The sequence below is a fragment of the Onychostruthus taczanowskii genome, unplaced genomic scaffold, assembly GCF_017590055.1.
Source record: "Onychostruthus taczanowskii isolate IOZ18803 unplaced genomic scaffold, ASM1759005v1 scaffold47, whole genome shotgun sequence".
Classification (NCBI taxonomy): Eukaryota; Metazoa; Chordata; class Aves; order Passeriformes; family Passeridae; genus Onychostruthus; species Onychostruthus taczanowskii.
The window spans coordinates 118,445-132,297 of record NW_024502236.1 but is presented as its reverse complement, the minus strand read 5'-3'; the positions used below and the strand labels follow the sequence as shown (position 1 = coordinate 132,297).

The 13,853-nt window shown below is 43.4% G+C and overlaps 1 protein-coding gene across 2 annotated transcripts in view; it reads right to left on the bottom strand.

The window, feature by feature from the left end:
* Nucleotides 1–13,296, bottom strand: part of LOC121341331 (amyloid beta precursor protein) — a 205,889-nt gene extending 192,593 nt beyond the window's left edge. For both annotated transcript variants that reach the window (XM_041414760.1, XM_041414761.1), the window contains exon 1: nt 13,052–13,296. In XM_041414760.1, coding sequence (XP_041270694.1) covers nt 13,052–13,108 — 57 coding nt within the window. In that variant the 5' untranslated portion in view covers nt 13,109–13,296. The remainder of the gene's footprint in view (nt 1–13,051) is intronic.
* Nucleotides 13,297–13,853: the final 557 nt, after the last annotated feature.

The window sequence follows — 13,853 nt, the reverse complement described above, 5'->3', positions numbered from 1 at the left end:
TTCATTATTAGAACAGAGAAATTTGATCTAGCCTCTTCCACATTACAGGTTATTATTACATTTCTCCTCTTTACAACGATGAAGCCATCTTGTATTCACCTCCTTGAAATCAGCTCTGCAGTCTTCACATCTGAAGGCAAAACAGTCTGTTTATCTTTTCAGCTTGTCCCAAGCCTCTGCTGCCAAAAACATGTCCCCAGTTTCCACCTGCAAAGCCTTTCAGATAGGATACTTGGCATGTCTTTCCTCGCCTGGTATTTCTTCTTTGAGGAGGCAAATGAGGCACTTTTCAGAGTCTTCATTCTGATAAATCAGATTGTTCTTCTCACCTGGTTTAACCTCCAGAGTTGGAATTAATTTTTTTGGTTTTAAATTACTTCTATCCATCAGAGACACCAATTGTTGCCCCAGCTCTCCGTTCCCTATGCCCTTCTCAGAGATGATGGCTTACTCTCAACATCCCCAACATCCCCTCTTAAAAAGGGGGCAGTCACTTGACTGACTATCAGACTCAGTGTCAAACGCTGTTTGACAGCAACAACAGAAAACTCAAGGCTTCCACCCACTGCTGTTGAGCCCCACAATTCAACAGCGCTTTATAAGTCACATTTTCTCTCTCTGCTCATAAAAGGAGTACATAACAGCTTTTTGTTACTTCGAAGTTCTCTTTCCAGTGACAGATTAACTAAAACTTTCTTCATCTTATCACTTAAGAGATACAATTTCCTTAAAACACATTACAAACATTTACGTATGCACTGATATTCAAGCATGTCCAGCCTCGCTCAAAGAAAAATGGATGCTTCAGATGAGACAAGCAATCTACGTCAGTCCCAATTTTTACAGCCTGAGCCTTGACCTCCAGTATTTTTGCCACTGCCTATGGCAGTTCTGTACACAGTTTAGCATTTGTATTATAACTACTGCCTCAGTTTTGGAGACAAACTCCAGGAGAAAGCACCCTGGAATGAGCATTTCCTTTAAGGAGAAAGGGCATAAATAACTCCCTTTTCTTCTGACAATGAGAGAAATCGATATCAGGGGATGAAAGTGAAAAAAAAAGTAGAGCTGTTTATTAACAAAGATATGCAGAAAGCACAGGGGGGAAAAACCCTCTACCCTTTCCAGGGACCGTAACTAAGAGAAAAATCAATTTTACAGGGTTAAATCTTCAGAACAAGCAATCTCTACTTTTTTTCTGTGCTGAAAAGAGAAGAGAAGATTTGCTGCAGGCACAAAGACAATGCAATAGTATGACATGGAGACTGGAAACAACTCCACTCCTGCCCCCATCTCTATGTTTTTTAATGTGTGTGTCCATTGGACACTAATTCTAACTGTTGGAGGTGGATGAGGTGGCAATTTTCACTTTCACCACAAGTTAACGGTATACTTCAACTCTACTGGAATCAATTAACTGTATTACCCAAATTTAAGCTGTATTCCTCTTTCATAGTTTCAGAAACCTTGAAGTCCAGTATTAATACAGTTCCACAAAAATACAGTAAGTTTCCCAACCTCCTCCATCCTGAACACCTATTAAACGTGTGCTTTCTTTGATTAATTGTAATCCAAAATGATTTTCTAAATCACACAAATTGTTGTACTGGATCACTGTGGTAGCCTGCTCTGAAAAGCAGTTAAATGTTTTTACTAACAGGCAAAACCAGTTTTGCCCCATTCCTGTCATATGCTACCTGCTGTGCTTGAACAGGTAAACTCTGCTCTACGGAATTACAAGACCAGATGAAGAACAGAGAATTCCTATCTCGATTAGCTAAAAATGGGTCAGTGGGAAATGAGTGGAGTCATCCATCCCTGAATGTACTTCCTTGGAGATTTCTGCCTTTTTGCAGTGACTTGACACTAAGTTTTAACAACCAGACATTCAAGAGGGGTGATATGTGAAAAAACTTTTATACCCTACTGCAAGTCACCAGAGGGAGGCAAAGGAGTCAACACCTTAATTAAATGTTATTGCACAAACTTCCATAAATGTGGTTTTGGAGGCTGCTCTCTTCCCCAAAGAAGCTGCCTGCTCTTTTAGAAGAACCAGCCTGACTGCTGGTGGCCAGTTTCCAACTCAGGTCTCTGAAATGTTTGCCAGAAGATTACCACCTACCAAAAAATGTCCAGCTCAATCTTTTCAGCACAGCACAAATTGTAAAACCAGCCTAGAGAGCAGTCACAGAGCACTTACAGAGAGGTGGCCACTGCAGAAGCAGCTCTTTGCAGCCAGGTCCTGAGTGAGCTCAGTTGCCAACCAGTGGTAAACTACTGTCTGGAAAGAACAGCTGGACTGCAAAACCACAAAGCACCCTGCCTCATGTGCTCCTCTGTTTAAACTTGGCTGTCCCATGGTAGTTACATTTGAATGATATACAGATGTATACATATAGTAATGTTAAAAGTAACACAATAGATATGCAAATATGTTCAGGGGTTAAATATATTTGCATACATTATCTTGATACATAAGGTGTTTTAATGAATGGAATGCCATCACTTGGACAGAAGCTTTACTTCTTTTGGAAACCCTCAATCTGTATTTACTTAGCATTTAATATTCAATCTCCAAGAGAGGATGAAGTTCTCCTGAACTTGTTGGGAGGACTATCAAGAAAACAAAGCCAGAAGTCGTGCTCCCCAGGTGTACAAGTCAGAGCACTCACAAAGTTGTTCCACTGGGAGCTCCAGTAAAGAAACTGCTCAGTGCCGTTCCTGTTAATCAATGCAGGTCAAGAAATCTGCAGCACACAAACACAGAACAGTGGTGTCCTTACTCTCAGTAGCTGGTGTAAAGTTTTCCACCCTTCTAAAAAACATGACGTGTTTGAACGTCTTTACTTTCACACTCCAACATGTGCTTGTCACCTGCAAAACATGTTTTGCAAGCTACTGCACTGATTACAACCTTAGAGTGTACTGGCCCTTACCTCAGTTTCCATCACATGCAATTTTTGGTTTGTAATTACTTGTATCATTGTTTTGCTAGAAAGGGCAGAATCAAAACAATCCTGTATCCTCCAAACAGCAAGGAGCTTGAGGTGTGGCATTCATATATACAGATATAGAAACTAATTTGCTGTAATTCAAATTGATCTCCTTTAAGAGAGGCCATTAAAGCACGATACAACAATTATCCACATCTGTTTTGTTTCTCTTTTGTTCTGTGAGTAAATTCTCACGTGGAAAGATAAATATTTTTGGTGACTGGAGGCATCTGGAGAGCTTTGGAATCTATATTAAGATTTAATAAATCAGGTAGCTCTATAACAGTTTTTTGGTCCAAATGAAGAAAAAACCCCTAGGTTTTGGAACCAGTATCACATTAAAATCAAGGGCGGAAAGTGACTTATTTAGGGCTTAAGACTCAAAGACACACAGCCATTTCTGGCTGATATTCTCAGCTAGCTCATTATCTTCTAAGCGGGCAGAAAATTTGTTTTCAAAACCTCAGCTATAGGTTGAAGGAGAGTTAAGGGACGGCAGGCAGCCTCCAGATCAGGTTGTGAGAATGAGGACTCATCAGACTGCGTTCAGCTTTAAGCAAAAAACAGGTCTGAGTGAAAGTTTAACTGCTTGTAAGAGTCCTTTGACTCCAAATTATTCCAGGCTCAAGCCTGCTATCAACATTGCTCCTGGCATTCCTCAGCCTGGCTGCAGCTGTTGTAAACTCTCATCACAAGAGCACATTCTAAGAGCTAGCCAAGCTTACATAAAGTCCTCGTTCAGTATTTTTCAATTTGCTTTACTTATAATCTTCTTATACCACAGGAATTTTTTCAAAGTCCCTGGAATTTAAATCCAATAAAACACAGCTCAAGACTTACTTGTTAAAACCACACCAGACATCTCACCTAACAACTTCAATGAACCTATTATGATATATAAACCCAATTACTTTTTTATCAGCAGCAGTCCTAATCTCTTCATTGCCTTGATGTAAGGAGGTATGTAAATGTCTGCTGATTTAACACACTCTATGCACTAATAGGATACAGATGTATACATATAATAATGTTAAATGTAACACATTATATATGCAAAAATGTTCAGGTTTACATGTATTTGCACACATTATCTTGATAAGTAAGGTGTTTAAATGCATTATGTGTATGTGTTGGCGATGGAGAGAGACAGGGACACTGATTCGGTGATCAGAATCTGATTTCATTGTGGGATACAAACACTTACATACTACTTCAGGGAGCCTAGTAATGTTTACTACAATGATTAGGTTAAAATCACATACACAAATTTATGCATATCACAACATCCCTTGCTTGCAGAGTTTAATGAGATTTTCCAGTAAACCTGTCTGATTGAATCTTCTTGCAATCTAGGTCTAATTTTCCAAGTTCAATTTGCTTTTGCCAAGGCATCCTGTTATCAAATCTCTTGTTAACCAGGTCCAAAGTCCATCATCTGTCTTGTGTCCCCTAATATCCCAACATCTTCGCCTTTCCTTTCGACCAAAACCACTCTTTCAATGGCCTTAATAATTAATCTATGCACAGACTGAAAGGTATCATGATCACTACAATTATTATCAAAATTAACACATATATACATGTATCGAAGCACGGGCAAGCCCCAATGAAGGGGAGAGAAAATGATGAGGAGGACTCCATCTTATCAGAAGGCTAAATAATTACTTTATTATTCTATATTATATACATTGCATCTAAACTGAATCTGCTTTGCACTCACTCTTGCTCACAACTACACAGAACTGCACTCATCTCTGATTCTCTCGGGACTGTCTTGTGACAGTCCAGACTCACACACTTCTTGGCCCTGATAGGCCAAAGGAACAAAACATCCTCCCTTCAGGTAAATAATCTCCATATTGCATTCTACTGTGGCACAACACAGGCACAGCAAGAGAGATAAGAATTATGTTTTCCTTCTTCTCTGCTTGTCTCACAACTTCTCTCTGTTCAGAGGGCATGTGAACATCACATACATATCTTAAAAATAATCTTTTAGTTAAAAATTCCAACCACTAAAAGGCTCAGGTTTGATCTTTATAAACTAAAAACATTCCTGATGGCAGCCACACTACTGGATTTAGAAAAGCTGCCAGAAGTGTAATTGTACCAAAAGATTTAATTCTCACACACATGGTGATAGGGAAAAACATTTTTAGACTGACTCCTTGCCATGTATTTAAAATTAATACAAAAATCCAACTTCACAGAACCCAGGAATTCTAATTCCTGGGGTTCCACCAAGGGTGCTTCAGGAGGGTAAGGGATCCAATTCGACATGATTTGGTTTGCTTTCAAAAATTTTTAGTGTAAATATTAGTGTAAAATTATGGAGGAGCTATATTCCCCCCTAATATTTTTTTTAATAACATGTGTTTCTCATTATAAACATGAAGGTAACATAAAAGCATAACAATATCTAATAAAACAATAAACTTATACTAAGTAAAAATAAATCAGATAATAGATACAATTACTTGCATGTGAAAAATAAAATGGTGGTTTAAAACAATTTCAATAAATTTCTTAAATAGTGTACCATTACTTAAGAGTCTGTAGTAATTGACAAGCTTTATTTTTTAAAGTGAGGGCTTGGAAAATCATTCCCAGGTAAGATTTCCAAGTCCAAAATTTATAAGTCAAAACTACTTGAACATAATTTTGGTGCAGAAAATCTTCTCTACTAGTTAAGGCCAGGACTTGGCCAGGATCCAGGCTTTTTTTTGGAAGATTCTTTTTAATATATTTTAGAAACCTCTTGATAATAGTAGTTAGAAATTAAAGCAAAAAAGTAAAAAAAAAAAAAGCATTAAATAACTCATAACTAATAACAGTCATAATATGGAATTGTTACTCATTCTTCAGTATTACTTTTAAAAAATAAAATAGCAAAAATTGTTCTTATTTCTATAACAACATAGTGTTATCTTGTAATTTTAATGAGCAAATTTTGACAGAAGTTTACTCATTTTATGTCATTCACTTGTATATCAAAGGAATTGTATCTTATCATTCAAACAGGTATATTTCAACAGAGCTTACAATCAACTTCACTAAAACTTAACCTTAACAAAGAATCTCTAAAAGAACTTAAAGTTAACATCGCTGAACATCATTTAACAAAAATCAACAAGAATTAACTTATTTAAACTATTATTACAAAAAGATTACTGAAAATTTGTCATATAACAGTTAAACATAAAAATAAACAACATGCAAGTAAACAACTATGCTGAAATCTTTACAATAAAATTACCTTGTTAGAACTATGGAGTAAAAAGCAAGCACTTAATAAAGATGACAGTGGAGTTAAGCCTCAAAAAATCACTACAGATAAAGTTCAAGGTTTGTCTTGAATGTGAGCTAAAGAATCTTGAATTTAAAACTATCTAATTCCTCTTACTGAATTGTGTAGTTTTGCTGTTACTAGTATGTAAAAAGACACCACCTCTATACCAACACCTTTGAATTGTTCTAGTAACAATCCTGTTAAAAATCACAAATCACAAGTTACTAAAATTAGAAGGTAAATCGCAACACTGGCTGGTGCCAGGCAGGAGGGCCACACCCCCTGCAGCAGCTTTAAAGGCTGGTTGTAGGATAGATTTAAGTTTGGCTTAGTAAGAGTAACGGGATATAAACACTGAAGGCTAAAACAAAAAAATATTTAGTTTTATAGTACTAAATAGCTGTACCAAAAAATTCAAAACAAAATATATTGTAAATAAAAAGCAAGTAACTGGAAAGAATAACCCGGGCTAGGTGTCCCTCCGGGCTTTAGATCTGTATCAAGTGTCCCTTTGGTAGCTGCTGCTGCTTCCAATGCTTGAAAGCACCTGGGGCACTTCAGGCCAGGGGCCATTTTGGGGGTGTCAAGAGTCCCAAGTGACTCCTGCACAAAATATGAATGCATAAAAATTCCCCACTTTGTTAACACATTCCTTTCCCCACAAAACCAGGGGCACAGGCAGCACAGAAAGTTTAACCATGGCGATCTGCCCATCAAGCCCCGTTATTGGCACCGAGTGTTGGCTTTGCAGGCTTTCGCTCCTTCCAGCCATGCTGGAGAGTCCCTGAGTCATTAATGGCCAATCCTTGGGCTACTGGCTTCTTGAGACAACAGTCACACTGGCTCCTGTATCAATGAGTCCTCCTAGGAGCGTGTCTGCCTTTCAGAGTCACTTTGCATTGGCATGTTGGACGCTCAGATATAATACAGTTGTGTCCATAAAATCTGCAGGACCCCTGTGGAACCAAAACCCCCCTCCCTCTGTTCTGCTATCGGGGGTGCAGTAGGGGTGCTGCAGGAAAGGCTATAAATTGGGCTGTACTGCTCCTGGCCGGCACTACACAGGGCGGCTGGGGAGTCCATGCCATGAGTCAGAGTCAGTAACTCCAGGGGAACAAACAAAGTATGCACACATACACTGTCCAGGTGATACGAAAACTCCTGTGACGATCAAATGAACAGACGAATGAAGTAACATTACTGTGTTGGAGGTTGCCAGGTCCATCCCTGTGCTGGGGTGGCTGGTTGGTGACAGGGTGGCTGGTCGGTGATGGTCTGACCAGGGCTGCTTGCAGCAGCAGCTGGGCTGAGGCTTGTGGTACTCCTTCTGAGGCACCCGCTGGGGCATCTGAGTCTTCACGTGGTGCCACTCTGTGCTTCAGCTCCGGTTTCCTGATATCCGACAGCCTTCAAAATCATACTTGGACCGACACTGATTATGGCACAGAGGGCAAACAGCAGGAGTTTTGGATTTGGCCTCCCCCTTTTCGAAACAATCCTTTTTCAAATGCCGAGCTTTCTCGCAAGTTTGGGGGTACCCTCCTTAAGGGCCTTTTTCTTTAGCTGCATCTATTTTTCACGAGGGTCAGAAGGGAATGGATCAGTCTCATAATCTGAATCTATCAGTCCTGGATCGAAAGGCTTCCCCTCCTCACTGCTAGAGCAGCGGTCAGCAATATAAATTGCTAACAACCGTGAGAAAGGATGCCTTCCCCTCCTTTGTCTGGGCATGGGTGAGGTTGATGGCTGTGGCCACTCTTCAGTAGAAGAGGTGCCAGTTTCAAGTGGGCAGGGAGAGTCTGAGTGAGGAGAGACAGCAGAGCAGGGGGCTGGCAGCATATGGCCACTCTCACTTTTTTAACATCTTAAAAAGTATTCTCCAGGATGGGAGTAAAAGTGACTTAAGGTCATGCTTTAGGATGGGGGAGTCATGCTTGTCCGGAAAGACAAGCATGGTTTCATGTGGATGTGACAGCCTGGTCAGAGCAAGAAAACCAGGTAAGTTTTCTCACAGCCAACTTGTGAGATTTGAGAGAGTTGTAGAAAACAATGATAGCTTGTTATTATAAACAACCTGCAGATGCTGTTTTCCTACTCTGTTTTCATGGTTTTTCTCAAAGATTGTTTATAAGAAAGGTGTTTTTGTTAATTAGCCAATCACTGATTGATTGACCAATCTAGTCTGTCTGTATTGGAAGAGTCTATAAAATGAGAGAATTTTCATTGTAAAGCTGCTGCTGCCTTCCGGTGAGTCTGTGCCGTTTCTTACTCAACAGCAACAGTTTCATAGATGTCTCTCTCTTTGGACATTTCCTTTCCCATTTTTAGTTCCCCTGGCTCACCTGTCAGTCACAGCAGATAGGGATTGTGGGCCCAGACACGGTTCTCTCACCATCACAATCAGTTCCAGGAGCTCGCCAACTACCGCCAGTCAGGCCGGCTCATTTCCTCACACAGAGACACCAATTGTCGGCGATGGAGCGAGACAGGGAGACTGATTCGGTGATCAGAATCCAATTTTATTGAGGGATACAAACACTTACATACTATTTCAGGGAGACTAGTAATGTGTACTACAATGATTAGGTGAAAATCACATACACAAATTTATGCACATCACAACATCTCTTGCTTGTAGAGTTTAACGAGATTTCTTTTTCCAGCAAAGCTGTCTGATTGAATCTTGTTGCAATCTAGGTCTAATTTTCAAAGTTCTGTTTGCTTTTGACAAGGCATCCTGTTATCAAATCTCTTTGGTTAAGCAGGTCCAAAGTCCATAGTTTGTCTTGTGTCCCCTGATATCCCAACATGTATGCATACATGTATATATATATACATGGACATTTGTCAAATATAATTTTTATTTACTAAACCAAAACACAAATTTTTCAACTTCTGGTAATTGCATACCTTTTTTGGAAGATGTCAAAATTACATCATTCAGAGTATTCAGGCCTAAGGATGTCAGTTAAGCCTGGGAATTCCACCATAGGTGAATCAACCAAACAGAGGATGGGGCAGGCTACCTAGAGAAGTGGCACAGGCTCTGTCCTTAGAGCTCCATTTTCAAGACGCAACTGCAGAAAGCCCCTGCAGCCTGGTCTGCTTTGGGCACAGGGTCAAACCAGAGACCTCCTTCAGGTGATGCTATCTACCAAGTTCTTGGCCAAGCCTCCACACCCAACAGCTTGTGTTAATTATTTTACTGAGTCACTAAAAATAATTATTCTACTCAGAGAAGCAGCTGTCAATTTTTCAAGCAATTAGAGAAGTTACTATACTCTTCAGCTATTTTGCTACTCTTTGTTTTGGAAAAGAACTACTAATTAAAAGAAATTGTCATACCTTTTCTTCACAAAACTTATAAATCAAACTTCTTATTATCCTTCACAGTTTACTCAACATATGCAAAGCGCAAGTCATGAAGAACCAAAGGAGATCTATGCCTCTTGTGGATTTGCCCTATAATTCAGCACTGATCAATTAAAAATGAATAAGGGAGATGGCTTACATCTGTCACACAAACACCTCATGGGGAAAAAAATAATTAAAATTTAAAAGCATGAAGATCTTGTAAGCTTCCTCAGGTTTTCATACATGTTTCGTGAAGAAGCAGCACAGCAGCTGATATTTTTTTTTTCCACAGAAAAGGCATCTGAAGATCATGCAAGTCTCAAAATTGTCTGTTAATCATCAATCAATCAAACAAAAGACAAATGAGAAAGCAAGCGAGAAGCTTCCTTTCTTTCTTTTCTTCTTTCTTTTCGCTCATTTGTTCACCTGACCGCCAAGGATCCTGATGATCCCAGAGAGCCTGCTCTATGTACCCACTCAGACACCCACCCCATGTCAGCATCTTAAATAAAAGTGCAAAAGGGTTCCTGCAACAAATGCAAACCTTGGCCAGGGAAATTTGGGGACAGAATCAACAGAAAGAGGAGCTGTAATAGAAGCAAAGTAAAGCTGTTGCTCCCCCTCCCACATTTAAATGTCATTTCTTGAAAGATCTACTAGGAAACTAAACAATGAAGAAACAAATATTTGGAGTCTTCTCCTAAAAACAAAACAAAACAAAACAAAACAAAAAAAAAAAAAAAAAAAGGAACCTACATACATTACCCAGTTTAAAGAAAAACACTGTCAAGAAATATCATTTTGTCTTTTTTCTGAGGGCCAGTTTATGAGATACTGATATCTTAACAATTTCGTTTCAGTCAGCTGGTAAAGGAGTCTTGCTTAGAAACAGGCAGTGAGAGCAGGCAGTAAAACAGGCATAGCAGAAACCTCAGTGTGCTAATGAGAGGAAATTATTTATAAACCAGGATCATTCACACAAATTCATGAGAATAGTTACTGTCTGTTGCATTTGTCTACTAAAATCAGACAATTACTGAAAAAGATTAAATGCAAAAATAGCTACTGCAGAATATGGCAGTTTCACAAACCATGACAACTCTCAGCCAATGAGTATGATTCACATGAGGGTCAGAAAGTAATATGCTAAGCAACCATGGCATCACCAGGACAGCACTACAGAATATTTCCTTTTGAGATGTTAAATCATTATTAATCTACCTGTAATTTTAGAAAGGAATTCTTCACGTGTAAAACAGAGAGAATTTGTTTTGGCCCTGCTTTTTCTCTTCCTCATACCATTTCCAAAAGCAAAAGTACACTACAAAGTACAGATTATTTGCTGCTTTCCAGAAATTATTTGTTAAAATAGGAGGATAAACATTTCATTTCAGAAAAGAGATCTACAGAAAATCTAATTCAAACATAAAAATTTCACCCATTAGCATAAGAAGATGGTTCAAGAGCAGAACATGCACACACACCATTTCTATTATGAAATATTTAGTGTTATAAAAGCAAGAGGCTTGATCAAAACATCAACCTTACAGAATCAAGACTGACAAACACCTTGTCACAATATCACCAGATGTTAAAACCTACTGCACGACCAAACATAAAGAAAAGGAATAAACGTCAAGCCTCAAACATGCATATGGAATGACAGAAGACAGAAAGCTGCTGCATAAACATCGCTGCCCATTTCAGTAAATGTTTCCAGACAGAGGATGTCTCTCAAAATTCTGGCCATCATAAGGCAGACACCACTGCGGAAGTCTCTGAGCATACACGTTCAGTCCTCCTGAACAGTTCTGGTACGAAATTCAAGCCTCCTTTCTTCCAGCACCTTCGCAGTGGCAACACCTACACATCTGTGATTAAGGCCAGGGCTACAAAGAGCGAACAGAGAAAGTCCATCCTTCTTGGTCTATCTTGATGCATATGTCAATCATAAAATCTCATTTTTTACTTTAGCTACACACCCAAGGCAGACATTTCCTTCTGTTACATTTAGACAAGAAGCTACTAAACTCCAACGAGTGCTATAACTGGAAGCTTCAAACATCTGAGCATCTGCAGAACTGATCAAATTGACACATCCCTCTCAATGCTGGCAAGATCATGCCTCAAAGCAAGAGCCCGTGGCTGGCAGCCTTGGCTGCAGGGACGGAGTGCTGGTATGAAGCTGTCTCCTCTTATTCATGGCGTACTGGGGTCCTTCCCGGGAAGGGCACCCGAGCCACAGTCCTACGTCCCCACGCCCTGGGGAAGGGGGGCGGGGACCGCGAGCATCCGTCCCTACGATCAGGCTAAATACTGTCAACCATCTCACCCCCACCCAGTCCCTGACCGCCCCTAGGAGAAGGGAGAATTGACACAGGAGGAGGACAGAAGCCGAAGTCTGCAGGCCGAAGTATGGCAAGCACAGAGCGAAGGAGACCTCGAGGTGACTCACCCCTCCCACATCTTCTTTTTTGAGATCTGGCGGGGGGGGGGGGGGGGGGGGAAGGAAGAACCGACACCCAGCCGTGCTAACTTCTCCTCTGGGATCCAAGCTTTCTGCCAGCCCACCCCGCAGCGACTGCGGTGCACGCACACCCCCGGACGGGTGGGCAGGGGGAACCCCCAGCCCCCGCCCGACCCAGAGGGAGTGACCCGCGGAGGTGCCTCCCGGCCGGGGCGGGCGGAGCCACCCCGGGGAAGGAAGGAAAGAGGGCGGGCAGGGGCGGAGGGGCGCGGGCTGTCGGCGCCTCCTCTCTGCTGCACTGCAGAGGCGCCATCTTCCAGCGCCTCCGGCCCGCGGGGGGGCTCGGGCCGGCCCTGACCACCGCCCCCCGGGCACCGCCTTCCCGCGGGGCCACTGCACCAGCCGGCGGGGAGCTCTGGCCGCCGGCCCGCACACCTGCGCCGCCCGGTCCCCCCGTGGGGGGTACCACAGGCTCCGCAGCCTGATTTCGCTCCCTCCCGGGGAGACGCCCTCGCGTCCCCCGCTCGCAGCCCGGCTGCTCGCCCCTAGCCCCCGCCCCATCGGGGTACGCCACGGGGCCAGCCGCCTGCGGCGTGCCTGCTCCTGGGGAAAGTTTCCTTTCCCGAGCCCCCGGCGGAGCCAACCCCAAGGCAGAACCCGCGTCCGGGCAGCGCCCCGGCAGCCGGACACGCGCAGCGAGGCCGGGGGCGCCAGCCCCGGGAGTTCCTAGCCACGATCCCTCCCTGACGCCTCCGCCACCCTCCGGCTCGCCGTTCCTATTGTTCGACGAAGGGAGAGCGGCGGTAGATAGGGATGCAACACCCCTAGGAAAGCAACCCTCGCCTGCCCTTCCGCGGCCAAGCCCACGCCGCGGGGGCGGCTGCGGACAGACAAAAGCTTCGGAGGGTGGCGGCGAAACCCACGCCCGCTGCTTCCTGCCCCACTTACCTCTAGAGCCCGGGCGGCGCCGGCGGCCAGCAGCAGGACGGCTAAGTGGGGCAGCATCGCGGCGGCTGGGAGTGGGGGGGAAGGAGGGATGCCGTCCGGCGAGACGCCACGGGGTCCAGCTATAAATCCTCGAAGCCGTGCCTCTGCCGAGGAAAACGACTGATGTGCGGCGGCTCCGGCAGCGGTGCGGCGGGGCCGGTCAGCTGATGGCCCGGCCCGCCCCCGAGCGGGCGGTGCGGCCGCCCGGCCTGCGGGGACCCCTGGCGGTGGCGCCTGGGCGGTGCGGCCGTGCCTCGGGGCAGGCGGACCGACTTTACCCTGCTCTCGGTGACTCTCAGGAGCAGCTCCCGTTCCCTCCTCGGCCGCTCGGGTACCACCTATCACCTTCCGCGAAGGCTCCGTACTGCCTGTCCGCCGCCCGCGTCTGCAAGGGACCGGACGCCTCCATGCGCGGTCGCCCCTCGCTGAAGCACTGCGTTCAGAAAGGCATCCCCCCATCTTTGCAACGTGCGCACAAAACCACCCAAATCTAAACGTGCTGTGTGGTTTAAAGGTTATTTAACACATTCTGCCTTTCCTAGCAAGGTTGTACACAAAGCCGGGATCTCCTGTTCCTGTCGAGGTGGAGGTGATGAGTCAGCACCGCCGTTTCACACATGACACACCACAGGCACCATTGATAACAAAGATATGCAGGAACATCAGAAGAGCTGTGATTTATGGAAGATGAACAAGGAAGAAATCAAATTAAAATGTAGGACTTTGTCAAATAACCATCAAATCAGGAGGCCAATGTAATCTC